The 27,586-nt window shown below is 39.6% G+C and overlaps 1 protein-coding gene across 1 annotated transcript; it reads left to right on the top strand.

Annotated features, from left to right (window-relative positions):
- Positions 1 to 27,586, top strand: slc27a6 (solute carrier family 27 member 6). Its single transcript, XM_054611957.1, has 10 exons — positions 1 to 570; positions 5,208 to 5,417; positions 8,695 to 8,853; positions 14,506 to 14,630; positions 17,048 to 17,242; positions 20,829 to 20,919; positions 21,035 to 21,233; positions 23,140 to 23,237; positions 23,402 to 23,532; positions 25,987 to 27,586. Exons 1-10 carry the CDS (start codon positions 84 to 86, stop codon positions 26,161 to 26,163), a joined length of 1,872 nt encoding a protein of 623 aa, XP_054467932.1. The 5' UTR covers positions 1 to 83; the 3' UTR covers positions 26,164 to 27,586.

The raw sequence follows: 27,586 nt of genomic DNA on the forward strand, positions 1-27,586 counted from the left end.
GAGGATGAAGTGAGCGGAGCAGTGTCCCCTGCCGTCTCCACAGTGTGTGTCCCCCACCCCACCCCCCCACCACAGCCGCAGACATGGCTCTGTCTCTGGGATGGCTCTCGGCTCTGTTTGCAGGTGTTTTCTCCGCTCATGTGTTGCAGACGCTCTGCTTTCCTTACTTTTGGAGGGACCTCCTCTTTCTCCTGAAGGTGATCAGGTACGGCGTGAGGCTGGAGCTGTCCAAGCTGACGTCCAGCGTGCACACGGTGCTGGACCAGTTCGTCCTGCAGGCGCAGCGCATCCCAAACAAGCCGTTCGTCATCTACGAAGGACGCGTCCACACCTACCGGGACGTGGAGCTCCGCAGCAACAGGCTCGCCAACGTTTTCCTCGAGAGGGTCAAGTTGAGGAGAGGGGACTGCGTCGCCTTGCTCATGAACAACGAGCCCGACTTCCTGTGCGCCTGGTTCGGGTTGGCAAAGGTCGGCTGCTCGGTCGCATTCCTCAACACCAACATCAAGTCCAAGTCTCTGCTGCACTGCTTCAACTGCTGCGGAGCCAAGACTCTGGTTGTTGGTTCAGGTAAAGCTCTCACCTCCTCTTGGTATCACTGTGGGGTTCACGCGGGTCATCACTAGTTCTCCCCTAATGCTCCTTTTTAAAGCACATCATAACTTAGAAGTTTAACTTTTAACTTGATTATCTTCCCTCAAACTGGTTATTCATAATCATATACAGTACCAGTCAAAAAGTTTGGACACACCTTCTCATTCAACTACTTTGAAGAATGTAAAATATAAAACATATTCTGCTTTGTTGAGCATTTGTTTGTTTACCACATAATTCCATATGTGTTCCTTCATAGTTTGGATGTCTTCAATATTAATCTACAATGTAGGAAAAAAAACCCATTGAATGAGAAGTTGTGTCCAAACCTTTGACTGGTACTGTATATTTATTCATTATGTTTGTTTGGACTCCTCAGCTTCCCAGACTATCTCTGTTACCCATACACAGGTATTATGTGAGAGTATGTGGCTCTCACTTATGGCTGTTCTGACCAAATTGTATCATTGAGTATTGATTAACATTTCTTTTGGTGAGGGGGACACAACTGAGCCCTGCATGAAAATTTGTTAATCATTTCTCCACAGTTCAACAGCTCTGCACTGCAAAAAACCCCAAATCTTTCTGGCTTTTTATAATGTTGTCTGCAATGATAATTGTTACAAGCAGTGTTTTGATGTTGTAGCTGCTCAGGACAGAGCTAGTTTTAACTGATTATATTCAAAACTATTTGATCAGAGATGTCAAACATTGTGCTGTGGTGTCCGTTTGTCCGAGCGGAGGAGCTGTTTAACATCACTGTGAAGTCTTTGGCTTGTAGACTGTCTGACAGACCTTTTTGGATGTCACCTCGGACTGAGATACCATGATTTACTTTTTTTCACATTTTTCTGACTTTATAGGGAAATAGCAAAGCATTGATTTTAAATTGGATTATTATTTTTTAATTCATTATTTGTTTTAATTAAAAATCTGAAAAGTTTCAAGGATTCTTTATTGTCATTATGCAATACAGGGACACAATGGAATTCAGTTGTAGTCCATTTGTAACACAACAAACACATGACAATCAAAACAAAAACAGTACTACATTACTGTAGTGTATTTTTTTAATTTGCATCATAAGAAACTCCAGCTCCTCTGGTGCCACCGGAGTCCTGCTCTCTGTGCTGCTGTCTGTCCGTCAAGTGCAGCTTGATCCAGGATGAACTATGGATCCAGGCTGGTTGGTCGGCCGTGAACGGTGATCGTCTCAAAGTCTGCTGCACTTATCCCCATGTTTCCTTTTCAGATGTCGATGAATGCATTCTGTCATAGGCAATTAGTGATAAACAAGAAAAGAAACAACAAATAAAGACAAAAATGTAGCGAAATTCATGGGAGCTACCTACCGCAGCATGTACATGCGGCAACGTTGGTAGCTAAGCAGTAATCAAAGCCAGCCTATCAGATAACTATAGTGTAGTCAAAAGTGTTTCCATCGGAAATGTAGTGGAGTAGAAAGTAGAAAGTAGCATAAAATTAAAATACTCCGGTAAAGTACAACAATTGCACTTGTGTAAATGACCTGAATAAATGTACTTTGTTACTTTCATCCACTGGTTAATAGCCAACACTGTAACACACTGTACAACTGTAACAACACTGTATTAGTCCAGATTTCAATCCAAATTGCAGGATGTAATCCTTCAATTATCATTGAAGGAGCAATATACGACAATCAGATTATTACTATAGCAATAAATAACAGCTATGAGCATGTAAAAGTGGAGTAATGTCTACCAGAGCAGAGAATGAAGTGTGTGTGTGTGTGTGTGTGTGTGTGTGTGTGTGTGTGTGTGTGTGTGTGTGTGTGTGTGTGTGTGTGTGTGTGTGTGTGTGTGTGTGTGTGTGTGTGTGTGTGTGTGTTGTAATATGAACTTTTCCTTTCTTTGTTGACGGACTTTGTTGACACTAAAATACTTTTAGTTAAATTTCTGAAATTCAATTCCATTTTATTTGTATAGCCCGATATCAGAAATGATGAATAAGCCTCAGAGGGCTTTACAGCATACAACATCAACTTTGGCTGGGAGGTAGAGTGTGTCTTAGTGTGGCGGTTTAATCCCCGGCTCCTCCAGTCCATGTCACTGGAGGTCATCTTGCATGGTAGCCCATCAGTGTAGGAATGGATGTGAATAGGTGAATGGCATGTATGTACAGCACAGTGTTGCAAGACTAGAAAGGCGCTATACGGATGCAATTCCATTTAGCATATCCATCTTCTGTTCTTGGATCGGATAGGGAAACATTACCCAAAGAAAACCTTTTTTGGTGCGCTGTCGTGCATGGGGGCTCTAGTTCATGGCTCTCATGTGGGGGTTGCACGCTAACGAAGTACCCGCTCTCCAGGTTCCGTCTCAGGTCCCCTCTCAGGTTAACACTGTTATCTCTGTCAGCACTGTTAGCTGCGCGCCGTCGGCTCAGCTGACGTCATGTTGATAGTCATTAAAAGGCACAGAATGCCATTTGTATTTCCTTGTATGCATTTTTACTGTGTCATAGTAACTAAAACAATGTTAGTCATTAGGACACAATGTTTTATTTGTTGTTTTATTTCGCCATTTAAATCTTCTTGAGACACAAATATGTCTCTGGAGAGGGAAGTAGGTCCTACAAGCACACAAATGACAATCATGTCAGCCTACAGTCTGTTAGATAGAGCTGCAACCAACTGTTACTTTCCTTAGTGATTAGTCTGTTGGTCATTTTTTATGATTAAGTATTTACACATTACAATGTTAGAATATAGCCAAACTTGAATCATTATTTTGTAGAACCCAAAATAATCCATATATAAAATGACAGACTCACATTGGAGAAGTGAGGTCCAGCAAAACATTTTTTTAGAACTATAGAAGAAAAGCATTTTTCACTCACAGGCTCATTAGAATCTATGCAGCAGTCTGCACTGGCTTTGTTTGAAAAAAAATCTGTTGATTAATTGACTCATTAATGATTCAATTTATTGTTTTTAAATACTGATGTCAAAGCGTATTTTTGGACTTTGCAATCTAAAACATTATAGAGGCAAATAGTGTGCTTTGTCTGTGCTAAACATGATAGGGTCATTCAAAATAATGTATTTTAACGATACAGTACGCTCCTTTTATTGTGTTATCATCCAATAGTGAAGCTCATTCTCCAAATGTCAGGCCAGGTCACATTTGTTATTTTCAAACTAAGCTGTGTGATGACTGCTGCACACTGAAAACTTCCAAACTTGCACCCAGCTGTAACATGATTTCATTTGTAATATTTGCTGTGTGTTTTGATGACACAACAACTTGAACTTTTGTTGAATAATTTTCTGTTCCCAACCATGTTTTACTGGAAGAATCCTTTTTTTGCAGTTAATAGGACTCACCAGGCTGCAGCCATGTGACAGGATGACGGATGGTTGCTCAAACAAACAAGCATGATATTGGTCAGGGACGCTGTCCTCACTCCAACCCCAGTGAAACAGTAGAGGATTCATGGAATAGCTGGAACAGTCAGAACACTGAGAGGAGATGTGGGCCATATATTAGCACTGTTCCCATAGGAAGGGCTGTACCTCCTATCGAAGCCAAGATAGTACTTTCTTCCTCCTATACTTTTAAGCACTTCACTGAACGTTCTTGGTATCAATTGTACACGTTCACTTCATTTTGTCTATCCGGATCTGCTTCTTGAGCATGACGTCCTGGAGAGCCTTCATGGTGAGATGTGAAGTGCTGCACAGCTTGTCTCTTTTTAACTCCCTAAAGGTGCTCCATAGGGTCAAGGTCGGGTGACATACTTTCACCTTGTTCTTCCTCACAGTGAGAATGCAGTGGTGGCCTTGGAAGAAAGTTTTTGGGTCATTGTCATGTTGAAAAAGCGCGTGGAGAGAGGGTAGTATCTTCTCTATAAAGATTTTGCAGTACATCTGCAAATTCGTGATGCCATCAATGAAGTACAATTCCATTTCAACACCTTCAGCACTCCTACATCCCCATAAGATAACTTTATCAACCTCACTGTGGGAACCGTGCACTTTGTGCTGTACTCTTCCCCCTTGAAATGCCACACGTTTAGGATGTTATCCAGTCTAAAAGACTGACTTTGGTCTAATCAGACCAGAGTGTGGAATCCCAAAAGTCTTCATCTTTGTCAGTATGGGCCTTGGCAAAGGCCAAACATTTTTTTCAGTGCCTTCGCCTCAACTTTCTGCTTCTTCCAGCAAGGACGACAGCCATGCCTCTGTGTAGCCATTATCTTATATTTCCACTTTGAAGTGATAATCACTTGCTCCACTGGATCATATTGGTTCTGTATATACGGCTATATTGAGGTAATAACAACATAGGTTATCGGTTAAGCACTTGGCAAATGGGCATACCTCTCCAAATGTAACTTTATTTCTTATCTTAGTTTGAATTAATTTAATAATTTGAATTGTTTTCAGATAGCTGGAAAGTTTTCACATTTTAATTGGATATTAATTAATTAATAAATGCGAAGGTTCTTCTCTCCCCCCCCTAAAAAGACAAATATGTGTCTGTGCAGGCCTCTAAGAGTTAAATAAAAATTAAAAGCATATTCAAAGTATCCGTGTCATGAAATATGGCTTTGCTGTCTCCATCTCCCAGATTTAGTGGACTGTCTGGACGGCATCCTCAGCAGCCTGCTGGAGGACAACATTCAGGTGTGGGCCATGAAGAGCCAGAGCGAGCACCCGCAGGTGCACACTCTGCTGGATAAGATGGAGGCTTCCTCCGACCAGCCTGTACCAGCCGTGTTACGTGCCACCAGCTCCCTGAAATCCCCCACCCTCTACATCTTCACCTCTGGAACAACTGGTGAGTGTGTTGTTTCTACTGATGTTTGATATCATGGTTCTCTTGTTTTAGTTTTGCACCATCGTACTAACAATACAATATTACAGTATGCAGTGTTGCTTGCAGTGCATAATGTGTAATGGTAGCCACAGTGGTCTTGTAATAGAGGGATAATGTTTCCTTTTGACAGCACAGTGTCCTCCACAAATGTGTTATATTTAACAAACGCTGTGGGAGCGCTGCTGAACAACGGATTACAGACCTACCCTCCGACCGTTTGAGTGTTCCGTCCGTGGGCTGTTACCACGAGATGGCTAATAGCAAAAACATGGGCTGTACTCTCTTTATACTTTCATTTCAGGCGGCAACCTATGGTTCTGAAGAGTGAAGCCAATGTGGAAGTGTATTCTTATATACAGTCTATGGTTTATTTACATGTGAACACTGCTGATGTTAAACTAGATGTGAGTAGCTTTCGTGTTTAATTTTAAAAGCCATTTAATAGCTTTCCTGCTCATTTTTAGGTATTGTTTATTTTAGTGTTTTTTAAGCCTGTGAAGTTATGTGAATTATTTACATGTTATGAGGAGCTATTGACACTTTGTTTAAATGTGGAATTTGTATGATAGGACTTTGTAGCTGTCATTTCCATCATTTATGTCTGAGGACATGTTATGTTTTAAGTAGCATTCAGTTATTGGGGCTGTCCTTCTGTGACATTTCAGTTTACAAAAATCAGTAAAGAGCATTCAACTTTCCTCCAGGCTCCTGTTTGCTCTTAAAGCCTGTTAGCTATCTATCCATCTGTGATTGGACTCACACATCGGGGACAGAATAGTCATAGTGTGTTCACAGGGTGTTCCCAAAAAAACATAAATTATTATATAAGCCAATATGAAATGAATTCTTTGATTCATTAACCTTGATGGACACAAATGACCATAATTATGAATAATCCTTTGTGCACATTATTATATATTGTGGTTCATTTACTAAATATAACTTCTCTATTATTCAGGACACATTTAGCATTATTAATGCCATGTAACTAACTTTAGGCTGTTTCTTAGCTACAAATCAATCCATCCATCCAACCAACTAGCTGTTTTATAGCGTCCTGTATTTGTCATGGTTGTGTTGGTAACGGGTTCCCAGAGGCCTCCTCCAGCTTCTCCCCTGTGCACTGTGTTCAGTGTTTGGGGATCTTTGCTTCTTTGTTGTGTTTGATTTAATGCCAAGAACATGAACACAGCGATCGATCTGCTTGAACAGGGAAATTCTGATGATAGCATGATGATTATTTTTTACTATTGATTAACCTATTTTTTTTAACTAATCATTTAGTGTATAAATATAAAAATCACAATACATCCTGCCCGGTTCAAAGACATGCAGGCTAGGCGTAGGTCTGATGAGCCTGCCTTTTTCCCAGTGCATGCTGGGATAGATTTTGACAAGAGCATTCAGTAAATTAGTTCAAACTCAGGCCCAACATATTTGTGATTTATATTATTTTTATATTTATCTTATATTATATCATTTTTTTTATAAATTAGCCATATTTTTGCCATTTGCTATATTTTGACAAAGTATTACCTTTTAACTTTTAAAAAAGGTTTAGAATTAAGGTGAACGTGCAAGGAAATGAGAGGATTAATGTTAACAGCTGCTGAATACTTAATATGTCAATTTTAAACACCACTGAGTTCATAGCATGGAAGTATTTTACTTGAAAAAACGAGTATCTGTAACGTAACCACCAGTTTATTTGTTCTGAAATTTTCTCTTTGAAATTCAATTGTGAAAATTACTTTTCAAATTCAAAAGCTGAATTTAAATATATGTTTTTCCCTGTGTAGAAGTGCAGCAGGGTCTTTGTGTTTATCACATTCAGGCGCTCTTTGGACTCTTCAGGTGTGCTCTGTTTATTCATTCTTGTGAAGGGCTCATTGTGGGAGTGGAATATGGTCTCAAATTTTTTTTGTAAAACAAGTAATAATCCAAGGCCCACTATAGGGTTTGTGCAACATTAGAATGCCTTCATTTTAAAAGATCCCTGTTGGTCGAAAGGCAAATACATATTAAATGTACAATAAAGGTGTTTTAATTTTGTACAAACCCTACAGTGTGCCTTGAATTATTATTGCATTTCCTACTTTTTTGAGACCAGATTCCACCCATTGAATGAGAATATTATTTCAGTGTTTACAAAAATTCAGATTCAATTTGATGGTAAAATTGAGGTCCAAAATTTCAAGTTGAAAAATGTCAAACAGCAACAACCAGGTTACCCCAGGCATGGAAAGCAGTCAAGCCTGAATGCAGAGCACAGTGTGTCAGTCATGTGACCGAAGGAAGTGGCTCGAAAATGAAGTCGTAACCTGTCCTGTCCCGAGCAGACTGGATTGTGCTTTTTGACAGTTTAGACTTGAATTTTTGCATGTGAACTTTAGACCAATTCTATGTGAATGTTCTATTTTAATTTTGAAAAACAGTTAATTTCATATAAAGTACAATATTTCAATGCCATGAACTCAGGGGTGAATTTCAATATTAAGTATTAAGTGGCTGTTACAACTCAAATACTTGTGTCTCTCATTTGCTTTGGTAGTTTAAGAGCTGCAGGTGAACCAGCACATATCATAAAGATAAATGTTACCTTTGGAAACATGGGAAATCATTTATGATAGCACTAGATGGAACGTCTGGGTTGAACACAGCTAAACTCATCATGACCCTTAGCAGATTAACGTGCATTAGTGACATTTTGGGTTTGGATATTTGCGTCATGGTTTAAATGGTTAAATAGATGGCATTTATCTGTCTGAATTCACCGTGAGATCAGACTTTGCACAAAGACACTAAAAGCTTGTTTCCACTGGACGTCATTCGTCCGTCAGAACAGAACAGAACAGGTCAGAACAGGCTCTGACTTCTGCTAATTCTGCTTTTCTTACATCTCTGTCACATGCGCATCACTGTGACCTGAAGAGTGTCTTTAAAACAGGGCGAGGGGGGCAACACGGAGGGGGAGTGAGAGGAAACCCAGAGGCAGAGGTGGACAGGACTGGAAGGATTACCGTACATGACTACAATACAGTGTTCTTTAATCATTAACGGAGTCAGAAACCTTAACCACAGTTAAATGTGTTGTTTGTTGCGTCGTCATGCAGGTAGCACATGCCTATGTACTCCCTCCCCATGCTAACTTTAGTTTCAGCAGGGCAGCAACGCAGTTAAAATGTTTATTTTGCAATATCATCCAATGCATAATTATGTCTTTTTTCATCTTCCACAGGGCTCCCTAAGGCTGCAGTGATCACTCACCTCCAGAGCTTGAAGGCAGCAGCAGGGTTTTGGGCGTTCGGAGCAACTGAGGATGACGTGATGTACATCCCTCTGCCCCTCTACCACAGCGCCGCTTCTTTGATCGGTATAGGAGGAACCATAGAGCTGGGTAGGTCTCAGAATATGTCCTCATTCTTTTAGATTCACTGTACAGTATGTTGTAAGCGTTTCTTTTAAAGCAACGTATCAGATAAAAATCCAAACATCTAGCAAACAGCTAACTAGATCATAGGTTGTTTTTCTGACAAAATTGAGAAACTTTGGCCCTGTTTCTTTAGCCTTTTAATGAGCCATTTACATTTTGGCTCATTGCCACAATTACAAGTTTGCAGGATTATCAATAAGCAGTTCCTGTTTGTATGGATGTGCAGAGAACTTTGATACTGAAGAAAACTTGAAAACCTGAGGATTCTCAGGCAAGTTCTGAAGTATGAGGAGTGTTTGAATATAAATATGTTTTTTTATGTCCGTGTTCAGATTTTTCTGATCTATGACTCCCTCAAATTTTGAAAACCGCTGATCTCAATATATCATTGTAGCCACATTTGTTTAGAGAGCTTACATGCGTGGGCTAGTTAAATCCACTTAAAGGGCCCTGTCTTACAAAGCGGCACACAACACAGTGCAACTGTTTTGTTTTTTTCGCACCCATCTATGCACCCATGGGTGTGTTGGTATTACAATGAGGTGTGGCCAGACACACAGCTATCTTGATGCAGAAGAAAGTCATTGAGCCATTGACAAACCCAAAAATATTCTAAAGTCAATGATCCAGTAAAGTATTACATTACATTACAGTCATTTAGCAGACGCTTTTATCCAAAGCGACTTACAGGAAGTGTATTCAACATAGGCATTCAAGAGAACTACTAGTCACCAGAAGTCATAAGTGCATCTCCTTTCTTAAACAAGCATCTTAAAGCATAAACCAGAGCAAAAGTATAGTGCAGAGGCAATTTACTACGAAAACAATAATTGCAACAGACTAATACGAATATAATAAGTGCTACAAACTACTACGAATAGGATAAGTGCAGTAAACGAATACGAATTCAATAAGTGCAGCGAACTGATACGAATACAGTAAGTGCAACAACTAATACGAATGCAATAAGTGCTACGAGGAAGGCTCAGGGTAGAAGCAGAAGAACTTGTTTTTGAGATGTTACCCTGCACAATAACAGCTGTACTGAGACACATTATCAGAGAGAAGGTTATAGACTCAGTTTGATAGCTGATTGACTTTGCAAGATCACTCAAATTTGTTTAAGAGTTGATCGGTGAGTTGGAGCCCACAGCCTACTTTGCCAGAAGGAGAGGAGACCTTTGGGTTCTAGCCTATTTTCTATTTCTATTTTTTGGCAGCTAAAGCTGTCAGGGTTTGAAGGTTTTTCACTTAAAACTATACAGTTTCACATCAATTTTGACCAACAATATTACTATAGACAACACCAAAAACGTTTAAAGACAAAACTCATTATTTTATTATTTAGACATATAACAGCATTCAGCTCAGCAGGACGTGAACATTGTATAGATAAATTAAATCCCCCTTGTTATATATTGTAACAGCAATATTTAATCGGCATACTGGTGTCAAATTAGTCAAAAAGATCTTGAAGATGATATGAAAACAAAACAAATAGCCTTTTCATAGCAGCACTTTTTGAATGTTATGTGCATTATTGAGCTAACACTTTGCTGAGCCACAGTGAAAATAAAAAGAATGTATAAGCTAAGTAGGGCTACTTTATTAATACAAAATATGGGGTTCCTTAGGGCTGTATACATGCATATTCAGCCATAATCTTGCTACGTGACAGTTTCCATAGACAAATAATTATCTACCTTCACAAATCTAAAACGGCCCTGCACCAGAATTCCAGCACAGTGCCAGAGGGCATTAAGCCCAACAACATTTTGTCGGTCTTGGTTACATAATAGGGACAGGACTGCAGACAGTGTCCACTGAACACAGTGTTACTGCCAAACAACAGTGACCCCGTTGAGGACCCACTGTTTCACTTCAACTAGTGGCTTAATTAGATGCTTTGGAGCAGGAAGTGGACACAAAAGACTATTATGGAGAATACGATTGTTTTTGGTCATGGTTGCTGTGTTTTCCCTTTTCATATAATGGCCCACTTTGTGAACCTTCACATTTTGGTTTAGATAACATTACAGTATGGTAGAAAAGACTTGTTTCAGCAGCTGATTTAGAGCTTAAAGGTAATGTTGCAGTTACAAAATGTTTTTGGAAAAGCAACAAATTCTAATCAGCTATCCTATTGATGAATCATTGGCTTCTGCATTTGATCCAACTGCTACCAAAGTTTAGAGTTCAACGTCCTCCACTGGGAGAGATAAACATCCCGACCTTGTCAAGGCCGGTGTCCCGACAGATTTAGATGTTGAAATGGATGTAGACACGTGGGCTGGCATTGTCACACCAGGTCTACACCTGCCTGGACTCACAAGTCAGTCTCTATAACGCTTCACTCATCTAGACACTGAAGACAGTGGAAGTTATAATAGAGTTTAAAAAAAAATTGATAGCAGAACCAATAAAAAGTATTTAGGTCAATTTTGAGTGTTAAACTCTTAATAAATAATAACTTTGGAAATTTTGTTTCATAATTGGCCGGTGACATGCAAGAGTCGTGTTCTTGTAAACACTGTCGTAGCAGAAACGCATTCACAGTTACATGTTTGTTACAGATCACTGGCTGTAACTTCTCGCAACTATTTGGACGAAGATACTCATTCAGTTTGACTAGCTTAAAGTGATGAACCTCATATAATCATTAGCCTAACTTAAAAGTGATTGTTTTTGTACCAAACAGTGACTGGGCATTTTGTCCTCACTCTTTTACAGTGTTTGGCTCTACAAACGTCTCTTTAAATGATTGCAGGGACCATTATGGCTTGTTATTAGAACCCGATACTTTAAGGGTATCAACCGAAATAACCCAGTACCAATTATTATCAAAACTTCTGCAATCCATCTAAGTTTTGCTCACATCCAAACACCACAAGCGTTCTTCAACGTGTGATTGGCAAACTACCGCAGAAGCCGCAACCCTTATGGCCTTATTGCCTGCCTGCACACGGCTATGAACACAAAGATGTCAGCTAACAGTGCCAACAGCGCTAACAAGTGCAGCGGTGCTGAAAGAGCTAACGGTTTTAACCTGAGGGGGAACTGGAGCGTGGGCATTACGCTTCCACAACAACACGGTCCAGCCACCAGGGGTCAATTATCTGCAGTAACCGCTCTATGAGCTACGCAGTACAGCAGCGATTAGCTAGCCAATGGGACACACACACACAGCTTCCATTCACATGATGGGTGTCCAATAAAGCACTCTGTTGGTAGTGGTACTACTAAGGTTACTGATATTGGTGCTGGTATTGTCAATGTATTGTCCACTGAGCTAAAGATACATGTAGTATACAAAATATAAGTTGAAGAACAAGCTAGCTAATTTGTTAGTTAGCTTGTTCTATAACTTGTATTTTCTACCTCCAAATACAAGACTCCCTTTAACTTTATTAATAAAACACAAATTACAGTCAACACTGTTATTTTGGCGTGTTGGAGAGGAAGAATGCCCTCTTAACACTGAGGGGAGCTGGTAGGACTGCAAGTCAGCAAAATAACATCAAGCGGTCTGTGAACCTTTACCACAAGGTAACATTGGCAGACACTGTGTGTGTTATTTGCAATAGATTAGTTTAGTAAGCCAAAGAGAGAGCCTCACTGGATACTTTGAACCTCAGTTTCAAAAAGACATAAGTTGAGCATGATGTGTTCTGTTTGAGGTATCTGTTTGTGCTACGAGTTAAACTTTGATCACAGCAGTATAGATGTCCCAAGTCCAAGTTCCCAACGCAGACAGGCACAGATCACATCCAGGTCTCTACGATCTCATATTAGGACAATCAAATTACAGAAGAGGCAAAATCAGTATCTAATCTTAGTGCTTATAGCTAACACCAGATGACTCATTCAGGCTAATTAGACACTGACAATGTGATGAAATAAAATGCTGGTAAGCAGCTTTCTCCATTAAGCTGATGTCCTAACTTTATTGGCAGTGCAAACAACCATTTTGAACGTCATCATTCATTCAACCAATCTTTAATTAACCTCCATAGATCATTGGAGAATAGACAGCACATAGTAGAAACGGAGCAATACAAGAAAAATTAATGAAATTAACAATGTAAAAGCAACTACAGACTCGGGTGAAATGTTTAGTTATTAAGGATCTGAACTGACCAATGAATACTTATGTATTGAGTTTTAAAGTACACTGTAGGATGTTCCACTTGTAGGGAGCATAGAAGCAAAAAGCAGATTTCCCAAGTCCAACGCTAACTCTTGACGTTTTATGCAAAAGCCAATCATTGGAACAAGTATGATAAGGTTCAGAGCTTCAGACCAATGACAAGGTGATATAAGGCTGATCTCCAACAATGGTTTTATGAAGAAAGATAAGTGATAATAAATATGCTAGTGCATACCACCCCTCTCTGCCAGAGAGCACCACACAACATAGTAGTACAGGGTACAATGGTGAGTACCATAAGTACGATTGAATGGGCGTTATCAGCTGTTATCAATACCATACTGATGCTTCAGGAGGGTCAAACTGCACCTGCCAAGTTGTGAAAGTGAAACTTAAAGTTGTGATTTGAAAGAAAACAATTTTAGTTTAGGCAACAAAACAGCTTGGTGAGGTTTAGGAAAAGGTCATGGTTTGGTTTAAAATAAGTGTATGGAGTAAGATAAGTACGCAAGTTACGAAAAAAAAAAACAGTAAACTAGTCTGACTTTCTCACGGTCTCCTGCTTGAAAGTCCTGTGTTTGGGTGACCTGTCCATCCACCCCTACCACCTCCCTACGCCGACTGTGTCACTCCTTATACTAAGTCACCTGAGTTCCACCTTCCTCTTCCACTAGAGGCCTATGTTGTCTTCTTGTATTCATATCAGTGATCAACCATGTGAATGGATGATAACGGCCTTGTGAACATAGTAGGAGGTGTAGCAGTTCCCTTTTAACTTGCTGATAACTGCTGATGACATCCATTCAATCGACTGATAACATTCCAAGCAGGTGATCTAAAGGTGCAACCTGTTCTTTTGTAATCGTTTTTAGGATAGAGAAACCTGATTTGATTGGGTAGATTTCTCCTGGAGAACGTCGATTTCTACTCCATGGAGTCATTGCAGCAGTATAGCTCAGTCTGTGGGGACTTGGCTTGGAGGGTCACCAGTTCAAGACCCCACACGAACCAAATACGGAGTGTTGACTGATAGCTGTAGAGGTACCACTTAGCCTCGCTGCCGATGTACAATTGTCTGTGACAATAAAGTTGATTTACGTTTAATTAAAATGTACAAACAGGTAATCAGGTTTCTATTCAGCTTTTCCAGCGTGTATACGGTAACGGCCATAAACATTTTTACCTTTTAAACGTGTTCGGACCACACTATCAACTCTTTAACGTTGTGAGTGAATCTTCTTAGAACAAAGAGATTTAAACAGCACATGGACCTGCATAGTAACACAACACTCTACAACACTCTTGTTCAAGATACCTCTGTCAGCAAAATATTTCAAATATATGGTACATTATATATGGGAATTAAATGCCTCACGGTATGATTTAAGGTTCTTATTAGAGAAATAGATATAGCTGGTATTGACAATAGGAGAATATGTTTTTTTTTATTGTTGTCTTTTCTATCACAGGTGCGACCTGCGTGTTGAAGAAGAAGTTCTCAGCCTCCCAGTTCTGGAATGACTGTAGAAAACATGACGTTACTGTTTTCCAGTATATTGGTGAACTCTGCAGATACCTCTGCAACCAGCCCAAGGTAATCTGCTGTTTGGCAGTCAACGCAAAGGTGTTAATAACCTCTTTCAAAAATGATGTCGTGTCTGTCTCTGAACAGACACACACCAAAACGCTTCATTTCTGGTTAATTTGGGTTAAAAATTGTGTTACCCTCCTAAACTAAAATATACTCTGTGGAAAACGTTCTGGTCCGCTATGAAACAAAAAGTCACTTTAGTCGAGTACTCCTACTCTGGCCTTGTAATTCCCTTGTTTCTGTGTTATTGTTGAATATGTATTGTGCTTAGTCTTCTTTCTGATGGACCGACACCCAAACCAGGAATCTTTAAATGACCATAAAAGTTTTATTCTTTCCTATACTTTCTGATCTATACTTGCTGTTATTATCTCACATGTAATTTACATTTAACACCAGGTTTCATACAGATAGTAATCATACATTGCCACTAAATTAATAACAAAACAAGTGAGTTAGAGTAAAGCAACGGGCAAAAAAAAGCATCAATGCTTTACACTCATTACAATCACACAGCCACTTCTGAATCGGTCAAGTAAAATTGTGCACAACTGTTGCCGTCAGACAAGCAGGACCTTTGTTTGTAATGACATGCACGCACACACAGTTTGAGGGCAGAGCTCATCGCTTCTTGAGGCCGGACTCAAAGTCCCCTTTGTCCGCTCTCCTGTTATTCTGCTGCGTGGGTGGAAGGCTGGCCAGGACCGTCCCTCGCCGCTGATTGGCAAATTAAAGATGGGGACACGCATGGCACTCAAGCACCTTTCTCACAAGGTCAACGTGTGCACACAAGCATGAGTAGCAATTGCCGCCTGCATGCTGTCATTATGCACAGTAAGCAATGAGCAAACGTGACAGATACCATGACGTCTTAGTCCCCACCTACTGGAGATGCGAGGATAAAGGAGTCAAAGCCATTTAACCAAATGAGAAGTCCTCGCCTCTGAATTTAAAGAGTCGTCAAATAAATAAGACGTGATGCACAGCTGTTTTGTTTTCATGTATTAATTGATCTCTGAAAGATGAGCATTACAGTTTCCATGTCCAACTTATGTTTATACCATCCATCCATCCATCCATCTTCCGTTACCGCTTATCCAGTTAAGGGTCGCGGGGGTGCTGGAGCCGATCCCAGCTGTCAATGGGCGAAGGCAGGGTACACCCTGGACAGGTCGCCAGCCTATCACAGGGCAGACATATGTTTATACCATTAATTCTATTCACAACAAGGATGTTTGGATGTCATACATTTACACACCCACATGCAAATATAAAAGGGCTATAATAAATATATAATAAAGCTTTTATATGTTTTATTGTGTAAAGCACTACAAATGTTTGGTATGAAAAGTACCGTATGAAGGTGAATATTAAGATGAGTTTATAACAGAGCCTTATGAGGCGCTGCACAAACGATGAAGGGCAGAATGTTTGGTTAATAACAACAACTTATGAAAACAAATGGAACAGTTACATTTGTAGAGTCCTGCCATGGTTTGAGATTAAACCAGCTGTGTGTCTAGCAGATAAACTATTGTTGCTTTGAAGCCCCAAATTCGGCGATTTGGCCGTCACCATCTTGGCTTTTGAAATCTGGAATGGAAATTACCATATTTGGACTGAGGAGGAGTGACATAGAGACGCCGTATACGGTAGTGGCAGAGACCTGTCAATAACTGTGTTGCCCCGCCCTAAAGCATACCCTGCTTTATGGTGTATTTGACTCTAAATGGACCATAATTTACTAAATGAACATCATGCTGTATTGAAGAAGACTTGAAACTAGAGATTGAGACCATAAACTCATGTTTACAATGTTTACTGAGGGAATAAATCAAGAGAGAAGTAGAGTCATTTTATCATAGACTTCTATACAACCAAAGGAGTCGCCCCCTAAAGGGTCAGTGTAGAAGATGCAAGTTAAAGACAATTATGCATTGACTTCACTCAGCAGAATCAGAGGTTGCTGCCTGGTCATGCCTCTTGTATATTCACTTATAGCTCCTCCGGCAAGCCTCCTAGAGGAAGCGAGGGAGTAGAAAACTGGGAAAATAGAAAAAGCCCTTTGTCCGGCCGCGCTGTAAACAGATACATCAGTTCTTCTTCTCCTGTTGTATATCTGACAGAGTTGTTGCTCAAGGTGTGTTGGCCGCCCCCGGTGGTCAATACATGTTGGATTACCAACCAAGGAAAATCAGGCAACTGCACCACTGCTCCAGACCCTCAGGGGCCCCAAAGGCCCCATGCTGGTTGTCTTTCAGTTGTTATCAATTAATTGCAAATTTGTTCAATGTGCCTCTATAAGTTTGTGTGTAGAGGTGCAGTTTGAAAGATCGTTGCCTAACTTAATCGAGAAATCATCAGTTGTCACCCTTGACTTCTACTTTGCTAATATCTCCGCTTCCCTCTCCCTCTGTCAGAAAGCTGAGGATAAGGTTAACAAGGTGCGAATGGGAGTCGGGAACGGGCTGCGGCAGGACGTGTGGCGGGAGTTCCAGAGTCGCTTTGGAAACATTAAAATGTGCGAGGTGTACGGCTCCACAGAGGGAAACCTGTGCTTCATGAACCACGTCGGCAGGATTGGGACTGTGGGCCGCTCCAACTTCTTCTACAGGGTGAGTACATGGTGACCTCGGAGGAAAGCTTCGCCCACAAGCATGCACAAACTGCTATCAAAAAGTGACTATATATAGAGTTTACATGGAATAAAGTATGATTTGTCATGATTGAATAATCATAGGACATGAATGGGTTCAAGCATGTGTCCTTTTGACATGCACCCTACTGTTCACAGCTCACAGTGGACATGTATGTGTATGCAAATGCTATTATGAATTGTAAGTGATGTTTTTAGGTGGAAAAATGGTAAAAAGCACTTATACAATTTGACTATTTGTCATTCCTATTTCCCCTGAAGTTAAACACCGGTGATAATCCAACAGAACTCCTACAATTGCTGTTATACTGCTCAGTTACCCATTTGAATGCCATGTCAGTTTGGTTAGCTTTCCAAATTACCGCCATGTCCTGCTGCTTTTATGTTTGGTAATCCTCTCAGGAAGATTATTAAGATCCTGAGTGGCTGTTCTTGACCAGGAACCATCCCCTTCTTAGTGACTACTCTGACAGGCTAACATGGGCTCTTGATATCGCTTGCATAGGGCTGTCCACACATAGCTGCAACCAGCAACCCAGGATATTTTAATGTCATGCATTCATCCAGAATTGCATTCATTTCTATATTACTCAGTACCACTAAACCCACACTTTTCCAGCTTCCAGCAGGTGGGGACTTTGCCCCAAATGATACATCACCTCTATGCATTATTTCAAACGTGATGGCAACCCAGGTGTCCAGTATGGTTTTGTTTAAGAGGTGCTTACAACCCACATTCACTCACCAAGCATCTTTACTAATCTTGTGGCAGAGGGATTGTGCACAAGACCACTAAGATAGTGCACGTGGTGAGCTAAGTAAACTGTAGTGAGGGGGGGTAACCAGCTTAGAGGAGATCTGTCAGGTCCTGGTCGTCCTCCATCAGAGGTCTTTCAGGGGTCAATCTGCAGACTGTACTCTACATGGCGTGGACACCGTGTCATGAACACCTGTGGTTGTCCAATCAAACAATGACTGTCTTTCTGAAGCATGACACCTTCAGTTTAGTGTTGTGTATGATAAATAGTATAGAGAGTATGAAGATATTATTATTTCATGCACACAAATTAGTCCAGCCTGCATTTGCTGACAAAACAACACAATATAAACTAGATCGAGAATATTACGAGCGGACACATTTGTGTGATTTCTACAGTCAAAAATTAAAAACACCAACTCGCATATCTTACTGTAAATTTTCAGACGAGGTCTTCAACAATATCCATGAATTATTAACCTCTTCCACTCCATCTCTCTTTACCATAGACCCATTTATGTCCTTTTAAGGGCTGACAAAGGGTCTTTTGGAGGAGATAGCAGGTCAACAGTAGAACTGTAGTTCTAGTCTTAAATCAGAAATTAAAACATATGAATCCATTAAAATATATTTTGAAAGTGTAAAAGGGCTTAGAACTTTATGATGGATGTGTGTGATGGAGATTTAGTGATAAATTTAATTATTTTTACTACTTGATCATAATCAACAAAAATCCCTCCAAAATACAACATTAAGACACCAAGCCAGCGTTGAGACAAAGAGGTCGATAAAGCTTTGTAGCTTGTAACCTACAAGAGTAATCCAAGGGAAGACTAATGAATTAGTCCACCTTATCCTCTTCTCGGCTTTTGAGATAAAGGTAGAAAACTTATATCACAAATGAACAACAAATAGTATTTTTCTGTTTTTGGTCATCTGTATGTTTTTATAGTACATTCTTTGAAATACAGAAGAACATCTGACTAACTCTCGCCTTACACAAAAGTTATCCAGCTCACATCAGCCCATGTATATTTTAATAAATTGTATACAAAACCTACTACAACAGAAAATAACAGGTTTTTTGTGGTCAATATAACAATATTATACAATGCAATAGATTTAATATAATATAAAATATCATAAAATAAGTTAATATAATGACAATAAATTGTAGTACAATAGTCGGGTGTTGTTGATATTTTGTGGTGGAGAAAATAACAGAAACTCCCTCTCATATGGAATCAGTGTGTCGGGGCATTAACGGTATTATGTAGCTGAAACTTGGAGGAAAAGAAAGTCTTAGAAAGTTCTAGTGACTAAGCTGGCCTTCTGTTGGACCAGTCAGGGAGGACGACCAGGGAAGTGGCTCTTCCTGAGGCGGAGGGAGGAATTAGCCCCACTAATGCTTGTCTGTGGAGCAGTTCATCAGTTACAAAAGAGCGGTTACATGTGTTTAGCTTTAATCTCTGCTATTCTTAGATCTGGCTCACTGCTTTTCCTGCTGGCTCACAAACCGTTATAAAATATAGTTATAAAAGTAAAGTTATAAAACAACACACACACACACACACACACACACACACACACACACACACACACACACACCTACACCTTGGTGTCCTGTTTTGTTGCATTTGGACCTGGAATTAAAAAATATATATTTGGATTTCATGTAATGGACCTACACAAAATAATTCAAAATTGTTTAATTGAAATGATAAAAAATAAAACATGTTTTCAAAAAATCTTTAAAAAAATGAAAGGTGGTGTTGGCATTTCGATTCACCCCCTTATTATGAAGCCCCTAAAAAAGATCTGGAGCTACCAAATAATCTACAGAAGTCAGATAATTTGTGGCATAATGTCCACCTAGTATCAGAGTATCTGACCTGAGACCACTTTAAGCCGTACACTCCACAGAGCTGGGGTTTATCCAAGAGTGGACAGCAAATTAAACAATGACTTAAAGAAAATGATGAACACGTTTAAAGTCTCCAACATGTAGTCCAAAAGTAGTTTGGTAAAGAAAAAAAATATCTTCCACCACTATTTCTGGGCCTTTCAGATGCATCTCACATTCTATCTCCATGACAACTGAGCAAACACCACTCACTGATAAAGACCGTAAGACACAAGTAACCTATATAACAATGTCACTGAACCCACATCAGTGCCAAGTGGGAAGTATTCTACATGGATATGGATGTAATCTTTGTTATCATGTTTGTTATCAATAACTAACCAACCATCATGTTCTTAAATTATATTTTATAATATTCAGGAGGGCTAGCCAGCTCTCTCCATAATGTTTCCTCATATTACCAAGATGTAGTGCTATTCACCAAATTATTTATTTTATTTCATTTATTGGTTTATTGGGTAGAGACAGTGCACATTAATATAACATTTCTGTAAATGCACCAGAGTTTTTTCATCTGTAGTCCCTAGACACATGTTAAATTCTTAATGTCACTATAAATCTTGACCAAAATTAGAATATTTACACAATGACGTAAAGACCCCTCCTTCTTTTATAGGTTCCTGGATGAGATGTAGAAGTTTTATATCATTTTTCACAGCAGACATTTTTACATGCTACAGCAGGAAAGACACAGCTGTAAATAATCACTTAAAAATAAAGACTTATTTTCCAGTAAGTGTCAGAATGCTTGCTTTGACAAGCATCTGATTTTGAATCAAGGTATAGTTTATAGTTCCATTCATCACTTTAGATTTAAATGCCTTTGCGTAATGGAATGATATTTTCTCTTTAATTTGTGTGCAGCTCTTGTTCAAGTACGATCTGGTAAAGTACGACATGGTGAAAGATGAACCAGTGAAAGATCATTATGGCTTCTGTCAGCGAGTGGAAAAGGGTAAGAGTGCAACTTCACAAAAGTTCTGTCCTTTTAAGATTATTAATTCTTTGAAAGTTGACTTCACCTGAAAAAATACTTCCTAAATCATTTTGGACTTCTGTCCTGTTTCTAGGTGAGACGGGGCTTTTGCTGTCCAAGGTGAGCTCCATGAGCCCGTTCTTCGGCTACGCTGGAAGCAAGCAGCTGACCGAGAAGAAGCTGATGAGAAACGTGTTCATAAAGGGAGACGCCTACTTCAACACGGGCGACCTCATGGCTGAAGACCAGGAGGGCTTCATCTGCTTCAGGGACCGAGTGGGAGACACCTTCAGGTACAGTGGGACCACATGTTTTCAGATGTCTTTACTGCCGGTACGAATGGAACACAGAGAGCTTTTAAAGAGCGTTGATGTAGTCTTTCATTGACTTTAAATGGTAACTTCTGTATTTTTTTACCTCGATCCTATGTTTCCACAATTTTCTTTCTAAGTGACTAATGGGGACAACCATTTTTTAAACTGGCTGCAATGAACTCATTTAATACTTGACTTCTTTCTTTAAAGGTCTTGTATAAAAATGAGATATGAGTTTACAGTTACAATTACAATGCCCCATCAACACTCGGACTATGAGTTTTGGCGGTCACACTTGTTGTCTTCTTGCTTCTTCACAGTACATTTTGTAAATATGCCCTCTGTTGCCACGGTGCCACACCGATTATAAACAAAGCTGTAGTGTGTTCCTGCTTTATAGGGATTCACAGGAAGTGATGCAGCATGAACTAGATGTGATTTCCATACAAGCATGTCAGACGGTCCTGTTGTATGCCCTCTTTATCTGCCAGCAACAGAAACCATAGATGTTGCCAAATCTACCAGAGCTGGACTCTAAAGCGTTCTATTAACGCATTATAACAGTATTATAATATAAAAAAAAGGACATGGAATAATGATGAGACACTTATTAATGCAGGCTCTGTATCACCAGTGTGCTGTGATGTAAGGGTGGCTGTGGCTCAGGGGGTAGAGTGGGTCGTCCTTTAACCACTAGAATGATGGTTTGATCCCAGGCTCCCACAATGGCAAAAATTGAGTGTTCTTGAGGGAGATAGAACTGAATGTGATCCAAAGCGCACTATACTAGCATGAGAGGTTATTTATGTTTTTTTTATGTTGTCATTTCCAACTGTTTGACATAGGTTAAAAGTGATCCTACAATTTATTCAATTTAGTAGAATTAAATTAGAAATTGCATCCCTATTTCTGTAAATGCAGGCAATGGTTATGTTTTAAATGTGGACTCAAGAGGGACCCGCGTTCGATCCCCGGGCTTATTTGCATGTTCTCCACCTGTCAGCATAGGTTCCTCTGGGTTCTCCAGCTTCCTCCTGAAGTCCAAAGACATGCAGCTTAAGTGTATTGATTGATTGATTGATTGATTGATTGATTGATTGATTGATTGATTGATTGATTGATTGATTGATTGATTGATTGATTAATTGGCTGTAAAAATTGACTGGTTGTCTGTCTCTACATTTCAGCCATGCGATAGTCTGGCAGCCTGTCCAGACTGAACCCGCGTTTCGTCCAATAGCAGCTAGGGTCACCTCTAGCACCCTCCCACCCCACCCCACTTCTCTGTTGATTTATTCCCTCAGTAAACATTGTAAACATGAGTTTATGGTCTCAATCCCTAGTTTCAAGTCTTCTTCAATACAGCATAATGTTTAGTAAATTATGGTCCATTTAGAGTCAAATAGTATGTATTTAGTACATACTGCAGCTGCTCTCACTAAGCACGTAATGCAGTTACATGCAGTTAGCATGTAACTGAGATTCCTCATAACATGGCACCTCCTGCTCATATATCCGCTGCACAAAGGATTGTGGGTCAGGATAGCCGGAAAAGCATGCTGGCTTTCATAGTGCAAAATGGGACAGGATGCAGTAAAACATCCTGGTGTTTTTGTCATACTGCATTTGACATACTATGTATTGGGACATACTAAACCTTTTTTGGGCATTATGGGTATTGGAACAAACAGGTAGTTTCCCGGTTGCCGATAAGGCGTGCAGGCAGACTTCAGAGAGGGATCACATGCTGGTTTGTCTTTGTTGAATACAGAAATAAAGCTACGCTATATTTCTGGCTGTTTTTATAAACAATATATTTTACTTTCAAATTCTCAGTTTCATATGCAGGGTCTAATTTTAAATCATCCCGTTTCTCTGATTCCAGGTGGAAGGGTGAGAATGTAGCAACGACGGAGGTAACGGAGACTCTCGGGCAGGTGGATTTCATCCAGGAAGTCAATGCGTATGGAGTGGAAGTACAAGGTATGTTAAAGACATCTACCTCTGTCAGAACAGTGCCACATATAATACCTTCATACTGCAGTATTTCTAGAAAAGTGAGCCGGTCTGTTTCTAGAACCGGTCCTGATAATAATGACCAACACAGAGCTGGAGAGTGATGACATTGAACCGTGTTGTCCACACAGGGCACGAGGGAAGAGCAGGTATGGCCGCTGTGATTGTGAGACCGGGCCTCGTGTTCGATGGCAAGAAGCTGTTCGATCATGTGATGAAGGACATCCCGGCGTACGCTCGACCTCTGTTCATAAGGCTCCAGGTAAGGAGTTGTTCTTCATGACGGGGACTGTAGAGGAGTTTACCTTCATTCTGGAAGGAAGAGTTAAGAAGAGGCTCATTAGACACCATGATCTCAGGAAAGTCCTCTGTCAGGGGGGGTCGGAGGGTTCAGGTGACCCAGTAGTGGAGTAAACACTACTTTATTTCCCTCTGAATTGTAGTCGTGGAGTAAAAGTATAAAGTAGCACAAAAATGGAAATACTCAAATAAAGTACAAAAACACTAGAATCAAACACAACTAGATACACAGACACTGATGGTTTTAAGTATTATCAGAATGTTGAGCGGGTCGCCCTCAATAAGATGAACGGCGGTTTGATCCCCGGCTTTTCAGGGAACGAAGAAACTCACTTCTATTGGCTAGCACAGCTCAATCTACAGATCTTTCAATTTTTCACAAAAACAAAATCACAAACACATTCCCTTCATGATACGTATGTGTTAAACCCACCAACTCAGATATCTGATGAATTCTACCCTCACAACTTAAAAGTAAAGTGTCACCTGGGTTAAACTGCCTATATGAATGCAGTCTGTTTACTCTGCACACTGGCAGCAGTGTGACATGGGCTTGGTCAGTTTGTGTGTTCCGCCATCTAGTGTCCATTAGGTGCCACTGCAGGACCTTACTGTCCTGAAAAAGTATTGTGAATGAGACTTATTGAATGCAATGAACACTGCCAGGGGAGACAGAGAAGTTCTGACTAAACTGATTTTATTTTTTTATTGTTATTGAGCTCACCGTCATTTATCACAATCCTTGATTCACATTTGAGGACAACAAACATAACTAGTTTTTTAAATGATAGAAAAACTGTCCTCACATTAGCAATGTTCTCAGTCAATGTGTTCAAAAATTACTCATTGAAGCAAAAGCAATCAAGGTTCAAGTTAGTGAGATTTATAAGCAAGCCACAACATGGGCGGCCTTCTGATGGGGAGGAAAAGAACACGAGTGGCTCCTCAAGCAAACACATCCGTCAAATACAAAATATGAAGAAGCCGGTCTTTCTCCTAAGTTCATGAGGCAAGAGCACCCACATCTGATGTTATCAGCCAATTCAATTAGCTTTATAAACAGTTATTACTACCATTGTAATGCTTCACAGGCCAAGCTGCACCTCCAACATTGTGAAAATGAAACAAAACAACTTTAGCTTTAGCCGAGAAAAGGATTTGGTTATTTTTAGGAAAGGATCATGCTTCGGGTTGAAAGAAGTAAGTCACTGCTCTGTGAAGAGACCTCATTAAATATCATAACTGTTTGTCCTATCTTATATCCTTCTATGTTAGCTTAACTTCAGAAATAATAATTATAACTATAAATGTGATTCTTCAATCAGCACTCCTCCTGTCAGCTCTGTATCTATGTTCAGAATACACACTACACTGCCTGTGTCTTTGATGAGAAGGTACCACAGGTCCCTCAAGATGGAAAAGCCGATATATCAACGGCTCTCACTTGTCACTGACTAGTTAGCTTGCTGTCATGGACAAAAAAAGGCCCACGTACAGTTTTAGCTCCAAAAAAACCTTTATTTGAATTGTCACATGCATGAAGTTTCCTAACATTAGGAGCACTGAGCTGCTGGAAAGCACCCAGAGCAACATGGGGTTCAGTGTCTCACTTAAGGAAACTTTGACCTGCAGACAGGAGGAGCTGGGGAATCGAACTACCGACCCTTTGGTTTAGGGACCCCCCCTTTTTTTAACTTAACTTTTACGAGGAGTCGGAGGTACTAATGTGCCGTGAAACCCACTATTTTTATATGAATTAATTCTCTTGGCAGTCGATATATATATATACACAGGGAAATTGAAAGTCATCATACGGTTTGCGTAGCCTTTCAGTTTTTATATATATCGGTGTTCATGTTGTTCACAATCTTCATTGACATATCCATGGAGACCTATCAACTGTGCTGCTGCCATGTTTAGCAGTTTAAAAAAAAAAAGAAAGTAAGATTTGGAAATCCCAAAGTTAGGACGATTCAGTATCTATTTAATTTCTGTCCTAATTGCAATAAGGAAACATGTTTGTGTAATACCAAAAATCTTTAATGAAAATAAAAACATGTAGACGAAGTCTCTGTATTGAGGTCCCTGAACTTCATAGTTGATGTCTAGAGCTGCAACTGCTACAACTATTCACCTTTTATTATTTTCTCAATTAATGAATTAACTTCCTTTGTCCCAATGTCAACCAAAAGTCTATTGTTTTCAAGTTAGCTTAAAGAAGTAACCAGTTATAAGAATTGTTTCTGATTAATATTAACTTGATTATCTAGTAGTGCGCCCCTCGCGGTAAAATAAATCAGCATAGATAAATCACCCGTTGTATCACTTTAGGTCCCAATTTATATTCCAACCATTGGACAGTTCATGTTCAATATTTGTTGAAATGAGTCTGGTTGTTGTTGTTTTGTCCTCTCAGGAGGTCATGGAAATGACGAGCACCTTCAAGCAGCAGAAGTTCCAGCTGGTGCAGAGCGGCTTCAACCCCTCTACGATCTCTGACCTCCTCTACGTGCTGGACTACCAGCAGGAGAGCTACATACCTCTGACGGACAGCATCTACCAGAGCATCCTCTCCGGAGAACGCAAGCTGTAGAACTCTTAGTTCGGACACGATGACACAGCTGGAAGCGAAGCACGGAGAGAGACGGAAAAGCAGCTGTGCTTGTAGCAGAGCGCCGTGTCCAACGGGAACCAGTGAGCCCACAATCATCACCAGTGAAGTACTGAGGTCTGAAGACCATCGTCTAGTTAGTGAATGACAGAGGACCAGGATGAGTTGATCGCACATACTTTTTTAAACAAAACACCAGATAAACAGATGAACCTGAATGCATCACTGTAAAACAACAGAACTGAAACAATGTGTTGGTTATGGAAGCCCTTCATTTGACGAAAGCACTGAAAAAAAACACCATTATCTAAAAGTTAATTAATGAAGAATTTGCCCTTTATTTATATATTAATTAAAACATATTTCACACATTTCTTAATACTTAGTTTGAGTTGTTATCAAGGTTGGGATGTTGGTTTACATAATGGGTCTGAAGCATTTTCAGCTGTAAATGAATAATTCTTGTAAGGATTATTCTTCAGTATTCAAGTATTAAATATAGTTTAACTCAGATTTGGGCTAATTTAATTGCTAGATTTATTATAACAATAATAATAATACATTAATGAACTATAATATACATAGTTTCCAATGGTCTTTCTGCATGGATTAAGAGGGTAAATTGTCATTCAATAGTTTCCATAACATACATTTAAAGTGCCTTGATTACATCAGTACTAAAGGATACATTGATGGAATTTTGAGGTACAACATTTCACAAAGATTCAAACACTGAAATCTGTTGAATAGCTTAAAACTTCTTTGTGAACCTTTCCAACAAGATTAACATATTTATCCAGAGATATTTTGTTTTCACTGATGTTACTCATTTAGCAATCACCAGGTTCACCAATCACAGCAAAGAGTGTGTGTGTTTGTTCAATTCATATTATTTATGAAACAGAAGTTATTGTGTATTGTCTTGACTGAGGGAGATTTTGAATATGAAGAGCCCAGAAGTGCCCGGATATTTAACCATATAAATTTTTTAAATTGTTTTTAATTCTGTGAACATTTTGATTCCACAATTTATTTTTTTATTTTTATTTTTATTTCTTTCTTGTCTTTATTTAAAAAAAATTATATGTGCTGCTAAATGTATTTACAGACATCCATGCTTAGGATCTTTTCAAGGTCAAATGAGTGTGGTAACTGTTGGGTAAGAGGACAATTAACATAAATAAGGTCTTAACTGCACAGTACATATAGATGCAGGATCAGCGGAGGACTGGGATTTAAACCACTGACCACTACAAGCGAGAGTGTCTGCAATGTTCTGCAAACATATTTACATGATCAATATCAACAGCTAATTCTGTTAAATCACCACAGTTATAGAACTATAACTGAGATGAGAGACAATTTTTGTAATGTTCTAGTAAATAAACACATAACACTGAATGAA

Source organism: Anoplopoma fimbria, chromosome 14, assembly GCF_027596085.1.
Source record: "Anoplopoma fimbria isolate UVic2021 breed Golden Eagle Sablefish chromosome 14, Afim_UVic_2022, whole genome shotgun sequence".
Classification (NCBI taxonomy): Eukaryota; Metazoa; Chordata; class Actinopteri; order Perciformes; family Anoplopomatidae; genus Anoplopoma; species Anoplopoma fimbria.

Coding starts and splice junctions, on each gene's coding strand:
- slc27a6 (XM_054611957.1), top strand. CDS start 84: ATGGCTCTGTCTCTGGGATGGCTCTCGGCTCTGTTTGCAGGTGTTTTC. Junction 5,418..8,694: donor CTTCACCTCTGGAACAACTG/GTGAGTGTGTTG, acceptor CATCTTCCACAG/GGCTCCCTAAGGCTGCAGTG. Junction 20,920..21,034: donor CTGTCAGCGAGTGGAAAAGG/GTAAGAGTGCAA, acceptor TCCTGTTTCTAG/GTGAGACGGGGCTTTTGCTG.